General features: G+C 35.6%; 1 protein-coding gene across 5 annotated transcripts in view; it reads left to right on the forward strand.

Moving 5' to 3' along the window:
* Window positions 1–26,673, forward strand: part of SRPK1 (SRSF protein kinase 1) — a 92,482-nt gene that overhangs the window by 47,591 nt on the left and 18,218 nt on the right. For all 5 annotated transcript variants that reach the window (XM_036870323.1, XM_036870322.1, XM_036870324.1 and 2 more), the window contains 10 exons: window positions 6,663–6,781; window positions 7,819–7,927; window positions 8,848–8,935; window positions 10,013–10,100; window positions 19,121–19,227; window positions 20,215–20,380; window positions 21,729–21,754; window positions 22,182–22,395; window positions 22,772–23,191; window positions 23,925–24,025. In XM_036870323.1, the coding sequence (XP_036726218.1) occupies window positions 6,663–6,781; window positions 7,819–7,927; window positions 8,848–8,935; window positions 10,013–10,100; window positions 19,121–19,227; window positions 20,215–20,380; window positions 21,729–21,754; window positions 22,182–22,395; window positions 22,772–23,191; window positions 23,925–24,025 (1,438 nt within the window). The remainder of the gene's footprint in view (window positions 1–6,662; window positions 6,782–7,818; window positions 7,928–8,847; window positions 8,936–10,012; window positions 10,101–19,120; window positions 19,228–20,214; window positions 20,381–21,728; window positions 21,755–22,181; window positions 22,396–22,771; window positions 23,192–23,924; window positions 24,026–26,673) is intronic.

Consider the following 26,673-nt stretch of genomic DNA (forward strand, 5'->3'; position numbering starts at 1 on the left):
CTTTGAAATTTTAAATTTCATTTCCTCTTTAAATCAAGATCTGCCAAGATATTTTCATTTTATTCTATAGTATGCCAATTTTTTTTAATGTTTGGAAAGAATGGATATAAAGTTACATATACGAATATATCAATTTAGATCGAACTTGTTTGTTATTTAAATTCTCTCTGTGCACTTTTCATTTATTTGAATTGTTTATGCTCCATAAAACAAACAGAAGAATCTAAGTTAACTATAGAAAATTTTTGTGCAGATATAGATTTTTTCATGAATTAGGCATGCAGTTGAATCTCTCCCCTTTCCCCATTGCCACCATTTGTATTTTGTGATAAAGCCGTGATTAACCTGAGAGAGGCAATATAAAGTCACTTTTTGGGGTAACTTGATGGATAAGGTCAATAAGATTCCCAAGTGTCTGATAATGTTTTAGCAAAATCTCAATAAGCCAACCATATGTTAGATTCATACTTGAACTTGAAAGCAATCAGAGCCAATATTTTTTAAACAAAATATTTGAGATATACAAAAAAAGAAAAAAGAATAAAGTAATAAATAATAAAATGGTAGCTCCTACCCAGCTTAAGAAAATGTCATTACTGTACAGGTGATGCCCACTTGTACTCCTCCTTGATCATATCTCTATATTATAGTTCACTTGTGGAATTAATAGCTATCCTGAATTTATCCTGTATTTCTTTTGTGTTGTTGTTTCGTTTTTCATTCTTTTTTCTCAGCTTTTTAAAAACTGAGATATAATTGACATATTGTGTAAGTTTAAAGTGTACAACCTATTGATTTGGTGGATTTATATCACATTGATGGATTTATATTACATTATGATTGCCATTGTAGTATTAGCTAATACCTCTGTTACATCTCATAATTATTATTTCTTCCAGTGGTGGGAACAGTTAAGATCTAGTCTCTTAGAAAGTTTTATGTTCGTAATACAGTTTTATTGTCTATAATCACTGTACTGTGTGTTAGAGCTCTAGGATTTATTTACCTACTAGTTGCAGTTGTGTAATTCTTTATATTTTAACTATATATTGGCTGTTTTGTATGTTTTAAAAATTTGATTGAAGGTGATGCATTGTATTTATTCTGCAGCTTGCTATTTGCATTCCATCTTATGTTTGTGCAGTTTATTCAAGGTGATGCTTGTAGCTTATTCATTTTCACTGTTGGGTATAATATTTTATTATATCAAAATACTATAACTTACTCATTCTCCTCTTGATGGACATTTAGTTGTTTCCTGCTTTTCGTTATTACAAACAGTGCTGCTCTGAACACGATTGTATATGCTTCTTCTAGGGTGTTCATAGCAGCAAGATTCATAATAGCTAAAGAGTAGAAACAACCCAAATGTCCATCAGCTGATTAATGGATAAATTAAAATGTGGTCTATCCATATAATGGAATATTATTCAGCCATAAAAAGTAATGAAGTACTGATACATCCTACAACATGGATAAACCTTGAAAACATGTTAAGTGAAAGAAGTCAGTCACAAACGACTGCATAATATGTGATTCCGTTTATATGAAATATGCAGAATAAGCAAATTCATAGAGACAGAAAGTAGACTAGTGTTTCCCAGAGTCTGGGGGAAGAGTGTAATGGTGAGTGACTGTTAATGGGTTTGGGGCTTTTGGGGTTGGGGGGGGGAATGAAAATGTTCTAAATTTAGATTGTGGTGATATTGCACAACTCTGAATATACTAAAACCACTGAACTGTACACTTTAGATTGGTGAGCTTATGGCATGTGAATTATATCTCACTAAAGAAGTTAAAGATAATTTCTAGGACAGTATTTTTCAAACCCAACCCACTAGTAGGTTATAAACCAATTTTAGTGAGTCAGAATAGAGTTTGCAGGGTGTTTTTGTTTTGAGCTGTAAGAATTTCTTCATTTATTCTTTAGAAAACGGGAGCGGGGAGCTCACGTGGCTAGTTTGAGTATATAAATTCATGAAATGTTTAAGTGAAAACTCGTAAATAGCATATTTATGATAGTTATGAATATATAATATTTGGCTGCAAAAAATTCAGTAAATTTTTGTTTGGTACTTTGGTTTTACTATTTATTTGGGTGATTAGTGATGATTATACCAGAAATGGAATCTTGAAAGGATCCTCGGAAATAAGAGAGAACACTCTAATTTGGCTTTTATCATCTCTTTGTTCACACTCCAGAGTTTCCGTGTCAAATCTGTCAAGCTTTTCCGCTACTTTCTGCCTTTCTCCCAGATTTTTGCCTTGGCTCTATTCTGTACCGCAGCCAAATACATTCCTATTTCTAACATTCTGGTGTTTTGATCAGGTTATAAATTGACTCCTTTGCAAGCATACTGCTATTAAAATTAGATCTGTTGTCCATTTCAGTTTATATTAGAGATTTTGTAGATGGTACTGGGTTAAATTTTATATGCTTTGAGAGCTTTAAAGTACTGATACAGTTTTTGTCTTCTGAATATGAATAACAAATACTTGAGGCATGAAAATAGATATGAAGAGTTTAAAATCACAGATTGAAACTATTTTAGAACTCTCCTTTTTTGTTCTAGGAAGAATTGTTTTCAGTTTCAAATGTTAATAAGCTGAAATTTCTTTCTGTAATATTTCTTCAGATTTTTTATACTATTTTCTTATAACAACCATCAATCAAAGTTATAGTGGTTTTGAGCTCTTTAATCATGTCATCGTCTTATCCTCATTATCTAATAGTAACTATCTCTGTTTTCTCAAATTTTCTGTCTTTGTTTTTGGTTTTTGTCTTTCTGACAGAGGTTTTTTTTTTTTTTTTTTTAGTTTATTTACTTATTTTTGGCTGTGTTGGGTCTTCGTTTCTGTGCGAGGGCTTTCTCTAGTTGTGGCAAGCGGGGGCCACTCTTCATCGCAGCGCGCGGGCCTCTCACTATCACGGCCTCTCTTGTTGCGGAGCACAGGCTCCAGACGCGCAGGCTCAGCAGTTGTGGCTCACGGGCCTAGTTGCTCCACGGCACGTGGGATCCTCCCAGACCAGGGCTCGAACCCGTGTCCCCTGCATTGGCCGGCAGATTCTCAACCACTGTGCCACCAGGGAAGCCCGGCTTTTTTTTTTTTAATTTATTTTATTGAAGTATAGTTGATTTACAGTGTTGTGTTAATTACTGTTGTACAGCAAAGTAATTCAGTTATACATATAAATATGTTCTTTTTCATATTCTTTTCCATTATGGTTTATCAGAGGATATTGAGTATAGTCCCCAGTGCTATACAGTAGGACCGTAGTTTATCCATTCTATATATAATAGTTTGCACCTGCTAATCCTAAACTCCCAGCCCATCCCTCTCCCACCCACTCCTGCTTGACAACCACAAGTCTATTCTTTATGTCTAAAACTGGGACCTTTAGTCAGTAAAACTGGTGTGTGTGTTTTGGCACGAGGCTGGGAAAAAATTAGACTGAGGATGTCATTAAAAGGCAATATTTAACGTGAGGGGCTTGTGGTTGCCAGGCCATTTTTGCCTTCCTCTGACAGAGGCTTTTTTCAGTTGTCTGATGTTCATTGATTGACATCATGTATAAAAAGCATAGCATTAGTAAAACATGGGCAGTTTGAGAAAGCCAAGACAATGCAGGGATCAGAAGGAAACTTAAAAACTATAATCATATCCTGAAGAGAAAAGAAGGCGTAGGAGTCTGTCGAAAAAGAATGTTCAAGAGAGAAAAAAAAAAGTATGGGAAACTAAAATACGGTAGAAATTTAAAGGATAATACAAGCTAGGAAGATAAATCTGGAAAGTAGAATGAAAAACTTAAAGATTCATAAATAAGAGAAAATATAAGAAGATTAATGAAGTAGACCAGTAGATCCAGAATCTGGAGGGGGAAAAGTTCCGGAGAGAGTAGACAATATGAAGAAGATTGAATTTTCAGTGAATTACAGGAAATTTTCTCAACTGAATGAATCTCTATTTTGCAAGTACATAGAAAGTACTTAGCAAGATGGATTTTTTTAAAAGCCACTCTGGAAATTTCAGAACATGGGGATTAAAGAGAAGGTCCTTCAAAACAAAAAACAAACAAAAAACACCTTCCAGGGAGAAAAACAAGCCCTATTTCAAAGCTCAGAAGACATTGATGGACTTGTCAACAGCACCACTGAAAGCTAGAACGCAACAGAGCAGTGTATTTTATACCCAGACTGGCAGTCAAGGATGAGAATAAAATAAAATAAAGATAGGAGAGATCGTAATAAATTTACCTCCCATGCACTCATTCTCCAGAAGTTACTGATAAATGTGCACTATGAAAATGGAGTAAATCAAGATAGAGGAAGGCTGTGGGATTGAGGACACAGGACATCCAACACACACAGAGATGACAGAACATTTAAGACATTATGTATATACTTAAAATTAATAAATATAAATTAAGTGTATTTTTTAATGAAATTTAAAAGTTAAAAATTGGATTTTTTCCCCTTTTGTTGATCAATTTCTCTTATTGATTTAGAATGAGACAGGATTTTCTTCTGTACCAGCCATGGTCAGGATAGAGACTTGTATTTTACATTGAGACCTGGAACTTATAATTCCTTTTTGAATCCTTGAACTGGGAATGATACTTAATAATGTTCGGTTTTATAACTAAAAACAACTTCACAAATACATATTCTTCCAAAAATGTTGCGAATCTTTAAAAAATAAATTTTTAACTTTACTACTCCCATGATACTTGTGGAATTGTAATATTCCAGCATTTTCATGTCTGTTTTTTGCTACTTATATTTCACTACTTTTCAAAAATTTCTCAATTGTAGTTCTTAAAATGAAATTTTAATTGCAAAAGGCAACAAGTTTGAAATCAGAGAATTTGTTTTAGAAACATGTCTTAATCATAAATTTGGAAATGTTCATTCAGACTCATTATTTTTCCACTTAGGAAAGTAAGCCAGGTAGTTCCAATACTGAATAAATTTCCCAAGGACATGTTTTCACTGAGAATGAACACATTGAATCCTGCAGTTTTATAACTACTTTTGTATCCTTTGGGGGACAAAAAAGTACCAAGAATTGAGGCAGGTTGGAATGGCCACCAAAAATCTAAATCTAGTCATGCTTGCCAAGGTATTTCTTAGGTCTCAACAGCCCATGTAACTGATTCTGCTATTATAATTTTCTGTTAAATTGAATCTTTTGAAAAAACAATCTGATGAAACAGGTTTGAAAACACAAATAAAATACTGGAAAATGGGAATTAAAATTCCTTTTCCTACAACTACTGAAAAGAGTGCTATGGACACTGTTTCTTTTGCTTAAAGCTTTACGAAGCAGGCAGCTAATAAGTGTCAGAGCCTGAATGCAAATCCAAGTCTTTCTGCCTCCTGAACTACTACTCAGTGCTCAAAAATTTTGATATGACTAATTGACAGCATGTAGAGAAAGGAATCAATTTGGAAGTGTTTAATACATTATAAAATGAGATACCATTTTTACCTGTTAAATAAGCTAAGTTTTCTGAACTTAGTAATACTTAAATACTGGAAGCCCATATGTAGCTGGAGGTGCATTTCACTACAACCCTATCAGAAAAGTCATACTATGTAATAATCCTAAAAACTGTTCATGGCCACAGACTGGAAGGAAATAGTCCAAAGTGTTAATATGTTCAGAGTAGAGATCTAACAAAATAATTATTTTCCAAATTTCCTACATTTAACTTTTTTTTTTTAATTTATTTTTGGCTGTAGTGGGTCTTCACTGCTGTGCGCAGGCTTCTCCTTGTGGTGGCTTCTTTTGTTGCAGAGCATGGGCTCTAGGTGCGTGGGCTTCAGTAGTTGTGGCACACGGCCTCAGTAGTTGTGGTACGCGGGCACTAGAGCGCACGGGCTTCAGTAGTTGCAGTGCATGGGCTCGTGGCACGTGGCATGTGGGCTCTAGGGTGCAGGCTTCAGTAGTTGTGACGAACAGGCTTAGTTGCTTCGCGGCATGTGGGATCTTCCCAGACCAGGGATCAAACCCGTGTCCCCTGCATTGGCAGGCGGATTCTTAACCACTGCACCACCAGGGAAGTCCTAACATGTTATGTTTATAAATAGGGGAAATGTTTCTATCTTTATCTGGTAGTTTAACTTTAGGGAAATAATTCTAAATACAGAATAAAGATTATCTAAAAATACTCAACAGCTTTATTTTTTAGTAGTGAAAAATTAGAAACAAATGTGCAGCTGAGCAGAATGTACCAGAGTAAATAGTGATACTTCTATGGGAAATATGTAAGACTTAAGAGATTGCATAGGTATGAGGGGGAAAGTTTACAGTATAATAGGCAAAGCCGGATACAGATTTGTTTATCAAGTATGTGATTACCGATATATATTTTTATAAAAATACAGCAGATTACTGGAAGAAGGTCTAGTAGTTTTATCAGCAATTTTGTTTGGACATTGAGATTCAAGTAATTTTTTCCCTTTGTACTTTTATATATTTTCCAGATTTTATTTAGTCATGTACTGACTTTTTAAGGCTAATATTTTCCTAACATGAGGTAAAGTGATAGGTAATGTTTTCCTAGGCTGCCACTACATAACATTCTGTTTGTAGTATCTGTTAATTGGTCCTGTTTTCTTCTGTCCATATGGAATGAACATGTTTGTATTATTTCTTAGATCTGAAACTCAGCACCGAGGCTCTGCTCCCCACTCTGAGAGTGATCTCCCAGAGCAGGAAGAGGAGATTCTGGGATCTGATGATGATGAGCAGGAAGATCCCAATGATTATTGTAAAGGTAAGATTTTCTGTGAGGAGATACTAAGTAAGATGTGATCCATGTATATGCAGTTTTTCATTTGAATATTTGGTTTATCAGCGTAAACAGTATTAATGCTTTCTGCTTATTGCATCCTTTTCTCTAAGTATAGGAATTAGTATTTCCTTTTACTTTGACTTAATTAAAGCTTAGTTTAAATTAAATTTGTTTCTACTCCTTAAAAATGATAGTGCATATCTACCTTAGAAAATTTCAGAAATATGTTAAACAAAAAGAAAACAAAAGCCGTCTATAATGCTGTCACCCAGAAGTAACCAGTGGTAAGATTTGGTATGTAGACTTTTGAAAAACACCTTTCACTACTCTTTTCTCAAAGTGATGATTGCTAAGATACATTAAACTGGAATTATAGATACTTAAACTGTGTCATAAGGTTGCCTGTTATCTTTTCTGTTTCTTTTATGAAACTTTCCAGGATTCTTGGGTAGGATATTATAACAGAATATCTCTTAACCATTGAGGAGAACCTGGTTCTTCTCAGTAGGCAGAGATGCATGTTTAAATCCCTTGATTCCTGCCACTGTTGGCAGCCTTTTCAGGCCTTCCTGGTTTTTATGTTTTAGAAAAGCAATTTCTTTTTTTAAAGTTAAATAAATGGAATTCATTAATCTCTCTCCTAAAAAAACATCCTGAGACTACAACTATAAATAGATTTATATGTTTAGATAAATCTTGGATTACTGAGGGGCAAGAATGTTGTGAAACATAACCTTATTTTTGTTTGAGGATGACTTATTTTTTTAAGTAATCATTGGTTGTTCCACAAAGCATCACTTGCTCACTCTAAATCATTACTCTTATTCTTTAAGATATTTTTTGTAACATGAGCTTAATAATACTGTGTTGCTGACTTGACTTAACATTTTCTTTTGTTGAGTTGGTTGCGTTAGAAGAAACCATTTTTATTTGCTAAAAGGTGTATAGATGTTGAAAAATGTGTTGTGAGATACCTTTTCCTACTACTTAACTGACTATTTCCCCCCTGTTTCTTCCAGGAGGTTATCATCTTGTGAAAATCGGAGATCTATTTAATGGGAGATATCATGTGATCCGAAAGTTGGGCTGGGGACACTTTTCAACAGTGTGGTTATCATGGGATATTCAGTAAGTTTTAGTGATCCTGCAAGAGAATTAGGTGATTCCTAAATGTTTGTGTCTGATTTTCCACTTTTAGTCTAAGCTCTAGAATGATTTCTTGATAAGAATCTTATTACTGAGAATCTTGATGTTCTTGGGCAAATGACTTTCCTCAGATGAAGAGTCAGCTTAGAGGAGACACAAGATTGATTAAATTAGTATCAGTAAGGCGCTTGAAACTCCCAAATTCAAAACATTACAAATACCCAAAGAAAGTGTAGTATGTAAGTTCATAGTTTTTCTCATTGGAGTAGAGCTAAATTTTTAGATGATGCCCTAGACCAACCTTTGTGAAATTACTTATTTTCTTGTATTTTGTTTTGATAACAGATTTGTTCAGCCATACAGTATAAAACTTCTCTACATAAAAATCACAGGCAATTAACATTGGATGTTTACCTAAAAGTGTACCATCTATCTTTGGTGAGACAGCAGTTGCTATCTATGTGCTTAATTTTTTTATCAGTTTTTCACCCAAGTATTTCTTCTGGCTTCTTAGAGGAAAGTATTATAGCTTTTAACCTTTTAGGTTTTGCTATACAGATATACAGAATACTTCTGATTTGGTGGAGCTTTCCCCCTTATTTATCCCCACTTCATGGTTTTACTTGGATTCACGGAGCATTCAGAAAGTAGATTTTAACTTAGAGGAAATGTTTGGTGACTGACATTACCCAGGAACAGATTTTCTTCTTCTCATAAGTTAAATTTGGCCAGTTAGTGCTATTAACAGGTACAGGTGATCCCATAGTAGTAGTTCGTGTTTGAGTACAGGGAATATGAAGTCAATATTTGTACTTCTGTCACTGTCTCCCAGTTATAGTTAAATCTTAGCTTCCTAACATGAAGGTAGAGCATTTAGTCTTAATCGCCTGTTTGTTTCTTAGGGGGAAGAAGTTTGTGGCAATGAAAGTAGTTAAAAGTGCTGAACATTATACCGAAACAGCACTAGATGAAATCCGGTTGCTGAAATCAGTAAGTATTAGATTGTATGTGTGAGCTGCAAAGCATTATAAATAAATGAAGTTTTATTCAGTTAAGATATACCAAGTGTATACTCTTTGGCATGGCTAATTTTTACTGTAAAGTTCTAGTATCCTTAAAGAGGTAGAGGAAGACAATATTTACACATCCTGTGTATGGGGTAGGGAACTGGTGGAATATGCTGCGATGGGAATTTTCCCTACATATACAATGGAAAAAAACCTTGCAAATAAACAAAAATGTTTATTGAGTATGTTTCATGTGCCAGATAGCACAAAGAATGTTTTTCTTTCCTGCTATGGTTAAAAGAAAAGTTGTGTGAATAAATATATAATATCTATTTTGTTTTAAAATCTTATACAGATATATAAAAATAAGCACTATATTTACTAATTCCCTTTATTACCTGGAAACTTAGGTAAATATTATCAAAAGCTTATTTTCAGTTTTGTTACAAATTAGTAAATGTCAGTGTAGTAGAAGGAGCTTAAACTCAGAGTTAGAAAACATGAGTTTTAGGGCCAGCTCTATCCGAATATATCCTTCAACTCATCTTTTTATTTCTTCTGAGCCTTAGGTTTTTCATTCGTAAAGTGAGGAAGCTAGACCAGGAGAGCTCCGAGGAAGTACTTTTCAAAGTGCCAGTCTGTGATAAGATAAGGAGCTCATGCCCCAAAGTAAATCAGTGTACTGCTTCCTTCCCTCAAAGTTTTTCTATGAAAAAAAATGAAGGCTGAATAAACAGTATGGTTAGTGCAATGGTTGATTGCATCCTGCAAAAGCTCCTGAATTCCTCCTGGCCTGGTAACTAGCAGTTAATTTGGGAGTAGCAAAATGGTATAATTAAACAATAGTCTTTGTTGATTGTGTTTTCTTTTGTGAACTGCTTATATTAAGTTCTTTGTCTGTTTGAGCTATTAAAATTTTATGTTTGTCTCATAGATTTGTATGAGCTCTTTCTTGGAGTAATCCTTTGTTATATTTGCTGCAGATATCCCCTCCCCCACCACCATTTGGTTTATTTCTATGGTTTCCCCTTTGCTAAGCATTGTTTCTTCCCTGTTGTAGGTTCGCAATTCAGATCCTAATGATCCAAATAGAGAAATGGTTGTTCAACTACTAGATGACTTTAAAATATCAGGAGTTAATGGAACACGTATCCTTTTTAAAACCTATTTGAAAACAAATCATGAAATAACTTTATCCCAAAGAAAGGAACGAGATTTGTACAGGTAACATTGGTCTCTTCTCTCAAAACAAACTATAATCAAATTACTTTATTTTATTGTAAACTTTTGAACACAGATATGAATCAGGTCTCTCTTTGTATGTTGTGATTTTTTAGGCTATTGGCTTTACACTTTTTTCCTTTTTTCAGGCAAATTAAAACCAAACGCAAAAGAAACTTTTTAAAAAAAGAACCTTGTGCTAGTAAGTAGTTTCTATGATTTTTATCAATTAGCACAGAAATTTTAATGGAGTTAATGAGAAATACTGGGTAAAGGACTTCCCTGGTGGTCCAGTGGTTAAGAATCTGCCTGCCAATGTTGGGGACATGGGTTCGATCCCTGGTCCAGGAAGATCCGCAGAGCAACTAAGCCCGTGCACCACAACTACTGAGCCTGTGCCCTAGAGCCCGCGAGCTGCAACTACTGAAGCCCGCGCACTCTAGGGCCCGTGCTCCACAACAAGAGAAGCCACCACAGTGAGAAGCCCCCGCACCTCAACGAAGAGTAGCCCCACCTCGCCGCAACTAGAGAAAACCCACGCGCAGCAATGGAGACCCAGTGCAGCCAAAAATAAATAAATAAATTAATTAAAATTTAAAAGAAACAAAGAAATACTGGGTAAACAAGAATTTAATGCATTTTATCTCAGTATTTAAGAGGCTGTACATGTATGCTTAAAATCTAAACAGGTGTAATTGTTCACATTCTGTCATAATGGAAAAACTGACTTGTTTTATGTTTTGATCCAGAATTTTAGAATTTTAAAGTTGGAAGGAATGTTAGCTGTTTTTTTCCCCACAGGTTAATATCAGAGTGACATGCACGGAAGTAATTGAAAGGTTGTTGCAACGGCTATGCTTGTAAAGGCCTATCACATTTTTCAGAATGAAAGATGAAGAAGAATCTCACTTGGATTGGAGAGTCTGAAACCTGTTTATAAACTATTTGAAAATGTATAAGGAAAGACATTGCATATATCATTCTACTTTCCCTGCATGTTTAGCTTCTCTTAGCACACATTTTTAATTGCCAGTGATGATCTTTTTTTAAGGAGATGGGCTACATAGGGCCCATCTCTAATCATGTGGACTATGGTTAGAGATTTGAACAGAGAAGCAAGGAGAGAGGATGAGAAAGGAGAGAGAACAGGTGATAACATAAAGATTTTATCTATCATTCTGAAGTTAGTTTTCAGTTACTTCCTTGGAGAAATATAAATCAAATCCCCCCCTTCCCCAAATCGCTAAGGAAACTGGTACAAGAAGCATTCCATATGAATCATCATTTTACGTCTGTTGTGGTCATTTCATAGATGGCTTACTCTGTGTGTGTGGTATGCATGTTTTCAAAGAATTAAGAGGAAGGCTAACCATGAAATAAAACCATACAGGATGTCATGATTGCCATTAGGTTATGTTTCCCTATTTCTTCATCTTGTACTGTTTCTCACTGTGCCACATTTTCCTATTAATTTGGGAATATTGTAGTAAAACTGTAGAAATATTCTAAATAGTCTCCTCAGTAATGCTGAGTACCTTTATTTGACCCTAAGCAAGAAGGCTTTGTTTTTAACTATTGAAATATCTTATTAGATTTGAATTTCAAGTTCTAAGATATTTTCCAGACACTACCAGATGGTTTCTCTGTAGTTTCTATCCACTGAGTTCCTTTTTTATTCATTTCTGTCTTTATCCATAGCCATTTCTCTTTGCCCTTCCTCTTACTTGTCTCCCAGCTATCTTGGCTACTGCATTATTTGCTGCTTCTAGAGATTAGAAAGGATAAAACGCAGAGTACTGAGTTAAGGTTTAATGGATTATGTCATTCTCCTGCCCCTCATCTCTTTTCACAACACAGGTACACCTGCATGGAGCTATATATCTGTATTTTTCATTGTATCTGGGCATACTGCCTTTTCTCTGGAGCACTGTCCTTTCTCATATTGAAGTATCACAGGACTCTGAACTAGAAAGTTAATATAGACTTCAGTATAAATGGGTTCATTCTACTTCCATGAGTGGTGAGGGGAGAAGAGTGATTAAGAAGGGACAGCTGATTTTATATAATATTGACATTAGTAAGTGTCATTTTTGGCCACCTATGTGACCTACTATGTTTTAGGAAACCTTTTTTTTTTAGTATGTGTTTTACCTCTTTTGCTAGCTTTTCTTATAAGGCACTCTAAATGTGGCTCTTAATTAGTTTTCAGCCTTTTTTTTTTTTTCCTTTACAACATCTCCCACAAAATTTTTTTTCACATATTCTTTTGATATTTTACCCAATTCTTCTTGTTTTTTAAGCTACTGAATGTTTGGTCATTTTTATATCACTGCTTACAAATTAAAATAACATTGTTGTCAAATTGTAATCTCTCAACAAATGAAAGTTAATATTGAAGCTAGGAACATGAAAATAACTTAAAAATTCTGTTTTCTGGTTTGTTTAATCAGTCTACATTCTAAAATACCTTATTTTGATATATTTCATATATACAGAAGTAGAATAGTTTGATGAATCCTCATAGATCCATTACCCATTTCAGAAGTTATCAACTCACAGTCTTGTTTTGTCTGTATCTCCTGATAATTTTGTGACCAATCTTAAAGATATGTTTTCATCTGTAATTATTTTAGCATGTATCTCCAAAAGACAAAGACTTAAAATATAACCCCAACACAGTTATTATTACTAAAACATTGGGGACCAGTTTCTTAAGTCCTTTTTTCTAGTCAGTGTTTCAGTCTCTCCAAATGTCTCATACTTTTTTTTTCTTTTAGTTTTTTAATTCTTAATTTCAGTCAGGAGCCACAAGGTTTTTGACAGTTCCTTTATGATTTGGCACATCCAAATGTTCCAGGCTCATTTTGTGCATTTCTTGTCCCAAACCTGGGGTCAGCCATTTCTTTAAAAAGCCCTAATTCCTATGAGTTGGGAAATGAGAACAGAATCTAAGCGCTAGGTATACACTTTGCTACTGGGTTGATTATTGCCATCACTTTTATGATTTCTTGATCCATTGCAAAGAGCAAATACCTTCATTCCCTTCCCCCCCTTCCTTTTTTTGGGTCACTTGAAGTTGCCCGTGCAGCTTACTTTTGTGGGTGGGTGGGTTTATTTGTTGGTTTGTATTATTTTTTCTTTGTGTATTTCATTTTGGATACTTTCTATTGCTATACCTTCGAGTTCACTAATCTCATTCTGCAGTGCTTAATCTGCCATTTATCCCATCCAGGGTATTTTTCTGCTTTTCATCTCAGAAGTTCAATTTGGGTCTCTTTTTTTTTTTCTTCCAGTCTTATTGAGGTATAATTGACATACAGCAGTGTATAAGGACTACAGCATAATGATTTGACTTACATACATCATTAAATGATTATCACACAATAATTCATCTCATAAAATAACAAAATTAAATAGAAAAAAATATATTTTTCTTTGTGGTGAGAACTCTTAGACTTTACTCCCAGTAACTTACATATATAACATATAGCATTGTTAATTATATTTATTGTATTGTACATTATATCCCTAGTACTTATCTTGTAACTGGAAATTTATACCTTTTGACTGCCTTCATCCAGTTTCCCCTCCCCTAACCACCACCTCTGGTAACCACAGATTTGATCTTTTTCTTTTGAGTTTGTTTGTTTATTTTTGAAGTATAATTGACCTATAACACTATGTTAGTTCTGGTGCACAATGTGGTGATTTGATATTTCTATACATTTCAAAATGATCACCGTGATAAGTCTACTTAGTTTATGTTACCATACAAAGATATTACGTAGTTATTGACTATATTCCCCACACTGTACGTTTCACACCCATGACTCACTTATTTTGCAACTGGAGGTTTGTACTACTTAATCTCTCTCACCTTTTCTTTCCTCCTTCCACCTTCCTCCCCTCTGGCAACCACCTGTTTGTTCTCTGTATCTGTAACTTTCTGTTATGTTTGTTCATTTGTTTTGTCTTTTATATTCCACATTATTAAGTGAAATCGTACAGTGTTTGTCTTTCTCTGTCTCACTCATCTCCCCATCCATGTCACAAATGGCGAGGTTTCATTCTTTTTTATGGCTGAGTCACATTCCATCAATACATATACACCACATCATCTTTGCATCTCTCTTTTTTTCTATATATATCTTCTGTATCTCTTTTCAACATATGGAATACTACTATAACTGTTTAATTTCCTTGTCTGCTAATTCTAACATCTGGGTCAGTTCTGGGTCAATTTCAAATGGTTGATTTATTACTGTATCTAATTTTCAGATACATTTTCCTGCACCTTTGTTGCCTGGTAGTCTTTGATTGAGACACTGTGATTTTTACCTTGTTGGCTGCTGGATATGTTGTATAGCTATAAATCTTGAGCTTTGTTCTGGGATGCAGTTGTTACTTGGAAGCAGTTTGGTCCTTTTCAGATTTTACTTTTATGATTTGTTAGATGGCTCCAGAGCAGTGTTCAGTCTAGGGCTAATCATTCCTTCTACTGAGGCAAGGTCTTCTGAATAATCTATCCAATGCCCCATGACTATGAATTTTTCTAGTTTTTTTTCTTAATTGAGATATAATTGACATATAACATTGTATTAGTTTTGGGTGTACAACATAATGATTTGATAGATGTATACATTGCAAAATGAGTACCATAGTAAGTTTAGTTAACATCCATCACCACACATACTTACAGTTTTTTTCTTGTGATGAGAACTTTAAGATTTACTGTCTTAGCAACTCTCAAATACACAATATAGTATTATTAACAATAGTCACCATGCTGTACATTACACACCCAGGACTTACTCATCTTTTTTTTTTTTTTTAATAAATTCATTTATCTATTTATTTTTGGCTGCATTGGGTCTTTGTTGCTGCATGCGGGTTTTCTCTGGTTGTGGCGAGGTGGGGCTACTCTTCGTTGTGGTGCGCGGGCTTCTCCTTGCGGTGGCTTCTCTTATTGGAGAGCACGGGCTCTAGGCGCGTGGGGCTCAGTAGTTGTGGCTCACGGGCTCCAGAGCACAGGCTCAGTAGTTGTGGTGCACGGGCTTAGTTGCTCCGCAGCATGTGGGATCTTCCTGGACCAGGCCTCGAACCCGTGTCCCCTGCATTGGCAGGCGGGTTCTTAACCACTGTGCCCCCAGGGAAGTCCCAGACTTACTCATCTTATAACTGGAAGTTTGCACCTTCTGACCACCGTCACCCATTTCCCCCACCCCCCACCTTTGGCAACCACTAGTCTGTTTTCTGTATCTATGAGTTTGTTGTTTTGTTTTGTTTTTAGATTCCACATATAAGTAAGATCATACAGTATTTGTCTTTCTCTGTTTTATTTCACTTAGCATAACACCCTCAAGGTCCATCCATGTTATCACAAATGGCAAGATTTCCTTCTTCTTATGGCTAAATAATATTCCATTGTGTATGTAGACCATATTTTCTTTATCCATTCATCCATCAGTGGACACTAGGGTTGCTTCCATGTCTTGGTTATTGTAAATAATGCTGCAGTGAACATGGGGGTGCACATCTTTTTAAGTTAGTGATTTTGTTTTCTTCGGATAAATACCCAAAAGTGGAATTGCTGGAATGTATGGTAGTTCTCTTTTTAGTTTTTTTGAGGAACCTCCGTACTGTTTTCCATAGTGGCTGTACCAGTTTACATTCCCACCAACAGTGCACAAGGGCTCCTTTTTCTCCACATACTCACCAACACTTGTTATCGCTTGTCTTTTTTATAATAGCCATTCTAACAGCTGTGAGGTGGTATATCATTGTGGTTTTGATTTGCATTTCCCTGATGATTAGTGATGTTGAACACCTTTTCATGTACCTGTTGGCCATCTGTACGTCTTCTCTGGAAAAATACGTGTTCAGATTCTTTGTTCATTTTTTAATCAGATTGGGTTTTTTTCCCCCCTATTGAGTTATATGAGTTCTTTATATATTTTTGATATTAACCCCTTATCAGATCTTTGATTTGCAAATATTTTTTCCCATTCCATAGGTTGCCTTTTCATTTTCATTTTGTTTCCTTTGCTCTGCAGAAGATTTTTAGTTTGATGTAGTCCACTTGTTCATTTTTGCTTTTGTTGACTTTGTTTTTGGTGTCAGATCCAAAATATCATCGCCAAGACCAATGTCAAGGAGCTTTCTTCTAGGAGTTTTATGGTGTCAGGTCTTATGTTCAAGTCGTTAATCCATTTTGAGTTGATTTTGGGGTCTAGTGTAAGATAATGGTCCAGTTTCATTCTTTTGCATGTAGCTGTTCAGTTTTCCCCCCATGATTTATTGAAATTACTGTCCCCATTGTAAGTTCTTGGCTCCTTTGTTGTAAATTAATTGACCATATATGTGTGGATTTATTTCTGGCCTATGACTATAACTGAATTTTTCTAGTCCTTTTCATGAGACCAGATACTGTTGGAGCCCTGTGAGAATGCTGGGCACTATTCCCTCTAATCCTTTCAGATGATTTTTTTCCCCTCTAGTAGTTTCCTCATACACCTATGCTGATTACTACTCTACTGAATACTTGAGGGGGATCCCTTTGCACATCTCCAGGGTTCTCTTTCTCTGCAGCTCTCTCCTCGCTAGTATTGTTCTGTGAACCATAGCTGCTGCCTTGATCTCCCAGGACTCTCAGCTCCGTCTGTTTAACTCAAGGGGTTTGCTTGGAGAGTCTCAAGACAGTAAGAAGACAGTGATCTCTCAGGGATCACTGCCTTCTTTGCCTGATGTCCAGGGTCTTTAAATCTGTTGTTTTATGTATTTTGTCTGATTTTTTTGTTGTCGCTTAAAGCAAGAGGGTTAAGCCAGTCCCTGTTACTCCATCTTGACTGAAGCAGAAGTTCCTAGATGTATGTTTAACTCTAAGAAATTACCAACCAGTTTTCCAAAGTGGTTGTACCATTTTATACTTCTGTTAGCATAATATGGGAGTTCTAATTGCTCCATATGCTCATCTACATTTGGTCATGTTAGTCTTTTTATTTTAGTTATTCTTTTGAGTTTGAAATAGTATCATCCTGTAATTTTGATTTGTATTTTCTGAGGTAGTCATGTCCCTTTTTTAATCTTCTTTAATTAAGAACGGTTCCTTTCATGGCATTCACTCCCCCCCCGCCCCACCGGCCAGAGAATCCAGGCCAGTTGTATTGTTCCTTAATTTGGATTTGTCTGATTATTTCCTCATGATTAAGTTCATTAATCATTTTTGTCAAGTATGCTACATGGATGATGTTTTATTTTTCTCAGTGTATTATTACATCAGAGGGCACATAATGTGAATTTGTGCTTATCATTGGTGATGATATGTTTGATTACATGGTTAAGGCAGTGTCTGCTCGATTTCCCTGTTTAAAAGTATCTTTTTCCTTTTATAATTAATAAGCAACCTATGGGGTGATAGTGTGACACTGTGAGAATTCTTTTTCCCCTAGAAGTCTTCACTTACTAGTTTTAGTATTCATTGATTCTTATCTGAATCAGTTCAGTTATTACTATAGTGATGGTAAAATGGTAATTTTTTATTTCTGTCATACTTTATGTATGTATTAGTTGACTTTTTCTCTGAAGAAGACATTTTCCTCCCCCGAACACACACTTATTTTAGTATCCCGTTTGGATTCATTCTGTTTTTCATTTATAAGCTAATTCATAACTTCACTCTTTAAAATGTTCTCAACTTTGGCCAGTGGCTTCTTTTTTTTTTTAAATAGATTTATTTTATTTATTTACTTATTTATTTATTTATTTATTTATTGGTTGCGTTGGGTCTTCGTTGCTGTGCACAGGCTTTCTCTAGTTGCAGCGAGCAGGGGCTACTCTTCGTTGAGGTGCGCTGGCTCCTCATTGCGGTGGCTTCTCTTGTTGTGGAGCACGGGCTCTAGGCGCACAGGCTTCAGTAGTTGTGTCACGTGGGCTTCCGTAGTTGTGGCTTGTGGGCTCTAGAGCACAGGCTCAGTAGTTGTGGTGCACGGGCCCAGTTGCTCTGCGGCATGTGGGATCTTCCCGGACCAGGGCTCGAACCCATGTCCCCTGCATTGGCAGGCGGATTCTTAACCAGCCAGTGGCTTCTTCAAGCTGGTTCCTGTTTCCTCCTGACGTGTTCCCTTACTGTTGGCACAGCAAGGTATTCCAGGTTTTCTCTGGAATTGGCCATTTCTTTAAGGAGTCCAGGTTTTCCTTTAGCAGAGAATCTTATTTAAAACAAAAGTCTGAGTGCTAGATCATTATTACATATGTATGTCTTGACTTTCCAATTTATGTGGAAGCTTCTAGAGGTCGAAAATGCCAACATCTTCTGACTAAAATCCCTGCAGTGCCCTAGCCCTGGCACTACTAGGCCCAAAGAGTATTCCTGTTATGAGGCGTGATTAGGGTGTTCATACATAAGAGAACACATGGTGGCAGTAGAATCAAGATTAGTTTTGTAAAGTAAAGAGCATAAAGCAAGTCAGTTTCCTATTTTTTTAAAATGTTGACATTTACATTTTTTAGCTCGTTTTGGTACATTGTCTTCTTTCGCTAAAGCCAAATTTATTTTTCCTTGCTTTGATACTATGAGAGTAGGCGTTGTTACCCTGGACATTAGTTTTGACATCAGGGAAGAGACTAATCAACACCTTAAGCCTAGTGCTTTTACTAATTTTATGTATATGTTTCACTTTTATTTTTATCACTGAGTGTTTTAATGTGCATAGTTTTATTAATAAACCAGCACCCCAGAGTTTTCCATATTTGGGGTATTTTCTGTGACTAAAGCATTAATTAACCTTTAGAATTTCAGAATATTGACAGCTAGATTTTCTTTTTTAGTCAAGCTCTATAACTCTTTATACTGAAAGAATACAATAATAATTTCATTGAGGTGGAACACAGCTTGTCTTGCCCCCTTTCTTCTCTTCTGTCTCCCTTTTCCTCCTTAACAAACTCCTAGATATCTGCATGGTGTTTGAAGTTTTGGGGCATCATCTGCTCAAGTGGATCATCAAGTCCAATTATCAAGGGCTTCCTCTGCCGTGTGTCAAAAAAATTATTCAACAAGTATGTATCTTAATATTTTCTGTGTGGTGGGGTTTTTTTTTAAGGTTATACTCCATTTATAGTTATTATAAAATATTGGCTATATTCCTTGTGTTGTACAGTATATCCTTGTAGCTTATTTATTTTATACATAATAGTTTGTATGTGGTAATTTTTTTAGATTCTTAAAGTGTCAGGAGTTTCCTATTTCCAATAGCATTTTTATTTTTAAAACTAGGTTTTTTTAATTGCTGAAATTATTTATTCAGCCCCTAGGGTTTATTGTGTTTATTCTGTTTTTAAATGTTTTAGTGTAACCATTTTCCCCCAGGTTAATCGTCTGTAATAATTATTAGGTGGGGAGCTGAGTGTAATGCCTGATTTTAGAAATTTGGAGCCCTTATCCAGAAGTTCTGGTTGCAAAAATTGATTATATATTAATAGAAAATTGTCAAATTTACCATCTCTTTATATAACATTATTCATGAGCATTTTCTCATATTCTAAACAGCTTTCAATATATAGTGAAGAAGTTTGTCATCAGGAAAGTGGTAATACCTCAGAGGGCTAACAGTTTGTTTAGATAATGTGTTTTGTTGGACAGAGCTCCAAACTGGGAAGCAAGAGACCTCAGTTCTTCATCAACAAGGATATTTGAATTTAAAGATACCTAAATCTCTTTCATGACCTACATTTCAGTAGTTAAAGGACAATGTCAACCGTTTATTCTTCGTCTCTATAATATATCAATAAATATCTCCAAATAGAATTAGCTTTGTAAAACTTGGAAGAACTTTTTATTGTAAATAAACTCTTGCCTTTGTTCATAGTTTACAGTTAATCTTTCTGGGGAAGTTTGTTGTGCTTTAAAAAAAATGCTTTCTCTGTAGAAAACTACCATATCATTTTTATTTTTTATTTTTTCAAAATGTTGTATTGTGATTTTTTTCCCTCTCCAGAAAGACTTGTATTTTGTGTTTGCAAGTCTACTGCTCTATTCCCATTCAGGTGTTACAGGGTCTGGATTATTTACACACCAAGTGCCGTATCATCCATACTGACATTAAACCAGAAAACATCTTGTTGTCAGTGAATGAACAGTACATCCGGAAGCTGGCTGCAGAAGCAACAGAATGGCAGCGATCTGGAGCTCCTCCACCTTCTGGATCTGCAGGTATATTTTCTTTGGGGACTTCACTTTCATTAGAAGTTAAGAGAACTTCTTGTTTTTATTCCATTACCTGACAGTTAAGTAAAAGTAAAGCACCACTAATTCATTTAACAGTAAGATATAATAAGTACTTACATAAGAAATAGTTCCAGCCTTCAAAAGACTTTTTATGCTCAGTATTATTCCCATAGGGGAAGAAGACTGTGCCTTTTAGGTCCAGATATGTTGTGTATTATAAAAGCTGATTCATGTTGTTGTTAAAATGTTTTCTCTTGTGATTTGATGGTCTTTTTTGATGTTCATACATGCTCACCTATGTGAATCAGTGATCCCTGTGCAGGGGCAAGATAACATTGCTAGTAAGAGCTTGGGTCTAAGCACTGGAGTGGACATAACCTATTTTGAATCCTTGGTTCATTCATTGAATGACCTTGGGCACATGACTTGACTTCTTTTTTCTCAGGCAGGAGTTACTGGGATTAAATTTCATGTTAAAGCAGTTAGTAGTATGCCACACAGTACTATGCGTTAAATAAATGGTGGCTACTATGATTATGATGACTTTTTTCCATTTGTGGTACAGATTTTAATTTTAGTAGTTTAATTATATTTGAGGAACTCTCTTGATCCTCAGGTTGAAATATCAATTATCCAGAGACTTCCTTTGAAAAAGAAGACCTACAAAGGGAGCAAGGGGCAATTGTTCAATGGGCATAGAATTTCATTTTTGCACAGTGAAAAAGTTCTAGAAATGTTACACAACTATGTGAAATTAACACTACTGAACTGTATGCTTAAGGATGGTTAAGAGGGAAATTTTATATTACAAGTTTCTTACCACAATTAAAAAAAAATTTTTTTTTTTTTTAAGGAAGACTGAAGATCCTACCTCCCACCTAAGCTAAACTAATATCCATAACATGCTATGTAATAAATTACTGTAGCTTTTGATGCCGCTCTCCTTTTAAAACTGACAAGTGTCACAGGGAAGAATTAGTCCTGGGTGGGGATGAGAGGGTTGTTGCCTGTCCTTTTCTGTTTTAAGCAGTACATGGGAATGAGTTTTTAGCAACATTAATGATGTAAATCAGAAAGGAAGACTTGGTTCTTTGCATATATTGATGCTACCTGGAGAAGAATTTATTTAAATTTATTTTAAGTTTGTTGACTTTTGTATGCATTGTTTGTTCTTTTAAAAAAAATAATGTTGCTTCTACCAAAATTGCTTAAAAACAGTAGTTCTCTCTACAATATAAACTGTACAAGAAAGACTTTTCATTCTGGTAGGGTGTCTTGGTTTATATTTCCTGCTGAATGCCAGGATTCTTACTTGGTTTTCTTTTCTTTTCAGTCAGTACTGCACCCCAGCCTAAACCAGTAAGTATAAGGTGTTTCTATATTTAATTCTGATCTATGGGCAATGGGCAGGGATTCTTCTGTTATGGATCACAGTTTATTTATAGTTTGGAAACCAGAGAAAAAAAATATTCCTGCGCTTCTGTAATTTTCTCCAATGAATTCCTGTGCATCTTCAGCAAGTTTGTACTGGTGACGTTTCCATAAATTTGAGCATGAGAGTGGACCAGCCCCACAGACTGTTCAGAGGACCAAGATTTGTTGTTAATTTTGTTTTAATTTGGTTTCTTAAGAGTATCTGCATTTTTTAAATTAATGAAAAGCTTAAGTGCTATGTTAGGACAAGAGTGGAATTTAATTAAGAAGTAATTAAAATGAACAGTTATCTCCAACTGGGGATAATGGATTAGCCACCTGAAGGCTTTATCTGTTTGTAATCTCCGCCCAGGCTGACAAAATGTCAAAGAATAAGAAGAAGAAATTGAAGAAGAAGCAGAAGCGCCAGGCAGAATTACTAGAGAAGCGAATGCAGGAAATTGAGGAAATGGAGAAAGAGTCGGGCCCTGGGCAAAAAAGACCAAACAAGCAAGAAGAATCAGAGAGTCCTGTTGAAAGACCCTTGAAAGAGAACCCACCTAATAAAATGACCCAAGAAAAACTTGGTATAAATAGAGCATCACAAAAATTACTTTATAGCAAACTTTAATTTATCATTGTTTTATAATATAGTGGTTTCATGCATATACAACATCTCTGGGGGTGTCGTTATACAGTAAGAATACAGAATTTGTCATAAATGTTAGGTAATATTCAAATGTAATTTCTAACTTTTCTCAGGAAATGCAACGTAGACCTCATTTAGCTATTGGGTAAGAATAAGAAGATCTTTGTCCTTTCATAAATAGATTTTAGATGTGCAGTCATGTTTTTATGTCACCCTGTATAAGTTGTAGAAAACGTTTTAATCTTGTGGAGAGATTTTTTTTGTTCTTTCATGCGTATGCATACACGTACATCCTTTTTGTCTTTGTTCCTTAGAAGAGTCAAGTACCATTCACCAGGATCAAACATTTACAGAACATGGTGTAGAGGGTGGTGCAGCAGAAATAAATTGCAATGGAGTAATTGAAGTCGTTAATTATACTGAGAACAATAATAAAGAAACATTGAGGCTTAAAGAGGATCTACATAATGCTAATGACTGTGATGTCCAAAATTTGAAGCAGGAACCTAGTTTTCTAAGTTCCCAAAATGGAGACAGCAGCACATCTCAAGAAACAGACTCCTGTACACCTGTAACCTCTGAGGTGTCAGATACCATGATGTGCCAGTCTTCATCAAATGTAGACCGGTCATTCAGTGAACAGGACATTAGCCAACTTCAAGAAAGCATTCGAGCAGAGATACCCTGTGAAGATGAGCAAGAGCAAGAACATAATGGACCACTAGACAACAAAGGTACTTCCCCAGTACTCCTTCCCTGCATAACATATTCATGAATTTCTAATAAGTCAGACAGACAAAGACAAATAATGTATGTTATCACTTATCTGTGGAACCTAAAAAATAAAACAGATGAATTCAGCAAAACAGAAACAGACTCACAGGTATAGAGAACGATAGGTGGTTACCAGTGTGGAGAGGGAGGAGGGGATTGAGAGGAACAAGCTACCATATATAATAAAATAGATAGGCTACAGGGATATATTGTACAGCACAGGGAAATATAGCATTACTTTGTGGTGACTTTAAATGGAATATAATCTATAAAAATGCTGAGTTGCTATGTTTTATACCTGAAACTAGTATGTTGTAAATCAGCTATACAATTTTTTAAAATTCACCACATAGAAAAAAATTTTTCATGAATTTCTAAACTAAAAGTACCATTGTTGTTATAAATATAGCTTTACAGCAGGTGTCCAAGTTACCTTCAATGTGTAAATGTGTAGCTCAATTTGATTTTTATTGGTTAAACAGTGAGTATAGTATACAGCATTTTACTTGTTGCTGTGAAGGCAGAGGTTTTAACTCTGGGAAGTCAAGGTGTTGCTTTACTTGGTTTATTATAGAAAATTTATTGTAGGTTGCCAGTTGGGGGCCTGGGTGAATTACTTCATAGAGTTTTATTAACCTTTGGATATTTCTGTGTTCATTGAACAGTCTTATTGATGATACCTGTTGTCTATAGGAAAATCCACTGCTGGAAATTTTCTTGTTAATCCCCTTGAGCCAAAAAATGCAGAAAAGCTCCAAGTGAAGATTGCTGATCTTGGAAATGCCTGTTGGGTGGTAAGTTAAACTTGTCTCAGTCTTTTGAAGTGACTGGGGATAAATGAGAACTTGGACTTAGTTGTGCTAAAAGAAGAAAACATCTGCAGTTCTATACCCAAATTGCCAGTTAACATTTTAGTGAACTTTTTTTTTACTTTTTCTTTTAACCATTGACATGAGTAGAGAGAATGGTATGATCCTGCCCCTATTCCAGGTACCTGTCACGCAGATTCAGTAATGTCAACTCCTGGCCGGTTTTGTTTTATCTGTATCCTCATTGACTTTCATACTCTCAATGCCCACGTTCATACTTTCCCCCTATTTTTAAAATCAGCATCTGACTTATTAATTGTAACCTTTTAATTCATTTAATATATTTCGAACACTTTTGTCAACCAGAAATTTACATCAAAATCAGTTGGTTATGTGGTATTTGCCAGTATACTATAACCTTTACATACTCTTGACAGTTCTTTGTGATGAACATCTTTGCTCATGAGTCTTTTGAAGTTGACCTGAGGACATGTCCTAGACATGAAATTACTAAGTCAGAAGTTGGGTACTTTTTTTTTTTTTTTTTTTTTTTTTTATTTTATTTATTTATGGCCGTGTTGGGTCTTCGTTTCTGTGCGAGGGCTTTCTCTAGTTGTGGCAAGTGGGGGCCACTCTTCATCGCGGCGCGCGGGCCTCTCACTATCGCGGCCTCTCTTGTTACAGAGCACAGGCTCCAGACGCGCAGGCTCAGCAATTGTGGCTCACGGGCCTAGTCGCTCTGCGGCACGTGGGATCTTCCCAGACCAGGGCTCGAACCCGTGTTCCCTGCATTGGCAGGCAGATTCTCAACCACTGCGCCACCAGGGAAGCCCTGGGTACTTTTTTTAAAGGAGGTTTTTGACGTATAGTGTCATATTAATACTGTTGTTTACCAGTATTAAGAATGCTTTTTGTGTTATTTTTAATGAATATCTTTAAAAAAATCTACAATAGAATGATTTGCACATAAATGATACTATTCAAAGAGCTATATGCTTTGTAAACAGGGATGTTGGAGACTATTGAGGCAAAATCCACTTTAATAGGTCTTAGGTTTACTTTTGTACTTCAAATTCCCTATTCCACATGACATCCTATATCTAGTGGTTCATAACCTAGAAGGATCTCACTTTCAATATCGATTCTAGAATATTGTGATAACTTTGTGGAAAAAATGAAGTCAGCGCTTAGCACTGACTGATAGAAATGTAGAAAAGCTTTTCAAGGAATTAGAATGATTTCACCATGCCACCAGACAGTCCAGGCCACCATATATTTTCACCTGGATGACTACATTAGCCTCCTCACTTCTCTCTTCTGTTGTCCTTCCCTCTTACTGACTGTTCTCAACATAGCTATCAGAGTGATCCTTTTAAATGCAAGTCACGTCAGATATTCTTAAAACCTTGTGGTGGCTTCCTTCAGAATGAGTGCCAGAGTCCCTACCATGGCCCACACACCACCAAGCAAAAAACACTTATTATTTCTTCTGCCTGGAATTCTCTTCCCAAGATAATATGTATAATTCACTCCTTCATTTTCTTCAAGTTCCTATTGAGATGTCATCTTAACCAGGGAGATCTTCCGCTGAACACCTAACATACAGTAATTAGCAAACCACCACTCTTTACACCCATTTTCTTTTTCTTCCTCTCCTCCCTCAATTTTTTTTTCTCCACAGCACTTAACCCAATCTGATACTAGATATTTGTTTGTTTAATATCCCTCTCGCTATAATGTATGTCCCATCACAGCAGAGATTTTTTTCATTCACTGCTGTATCTATGGGACTTAGAACAGTGCCTGATACATAGGAGGTACTCATTAAATATTTAAGTAAAACAATTATAGAGGAAAATATTGACTCTGTAACAAATATCACATGGTATAAACTTCAAATGTTTGTCAGTTTTCTGCTCACATCATGTTTCAAGCTCCTTTGCCTTTGTGTTTGGAACACCTTGCTTCATGCCTGCGTTATGCATTTGGCATACTCTGCTTTATTTGGATGCAGTCTTTCCTGTCATTTTTACTACAACAGAATCAATCTCTCTCTCTTCAACTATTATATACATTTTTTAATGTGTCTCTATGCTAAAATGACTTTACATTCTTCTCATCCATTTATTCATTCAGCAAATATATGGGCACATATTCTGACCTGAGCACTAAGACAGTGGTGAACTGGACATGGGTGCCTTGTCCTGCTGGATCCTGGTCTAATCTCACATCTTGTTGGTCTCTTAAGCACAGCAGCGTGTGCTATTTGGTAATGGAATTTTACATGATTTTCAAAGAGCTTGATTTTTAAAAATATACTTTTGCTCATCAGTTATGCACATGCATATATAGTTTAGGGACACTTAAATAGATTTTGATTCAAAAATCTGTCCCCCCTCCCTTTGCCAATTTGTCACTCCCCACGTGAGGGTATTTACCTTCGCATTGCTAATAAATAACTTGGGTATATTGCTTCCAATTCTTTTTTTCAGTTTTAGGTATTTCTGCCTCCTGGAAAGTAGGACTTATCTACCACTACACCCATCCCCTATCTTGTCAGTTTAATATGACTTTTGGCTAAATGATTCCATGTTTACATTATTAGGACTCTAATGCTGTCTTCAGCTGAACTA

The sequence above is a fragment of the Balaenoptera musculus genome, chromosome 11 (genome assembly GCF_009873245.2).
Source record: "Balaenoptera musculus isolate JJ_BM4_2016_0621 chromosome 11, mBalMus1.pri.v3, whole genome shotgun sequence".
NCBI classification, from domain to species: Eukaryota; Metazoa; Chordata; class Mammalia; order Artiodactyla; family Balaenopteridae; genus Balaenoptera; species Balaenoptera musculus.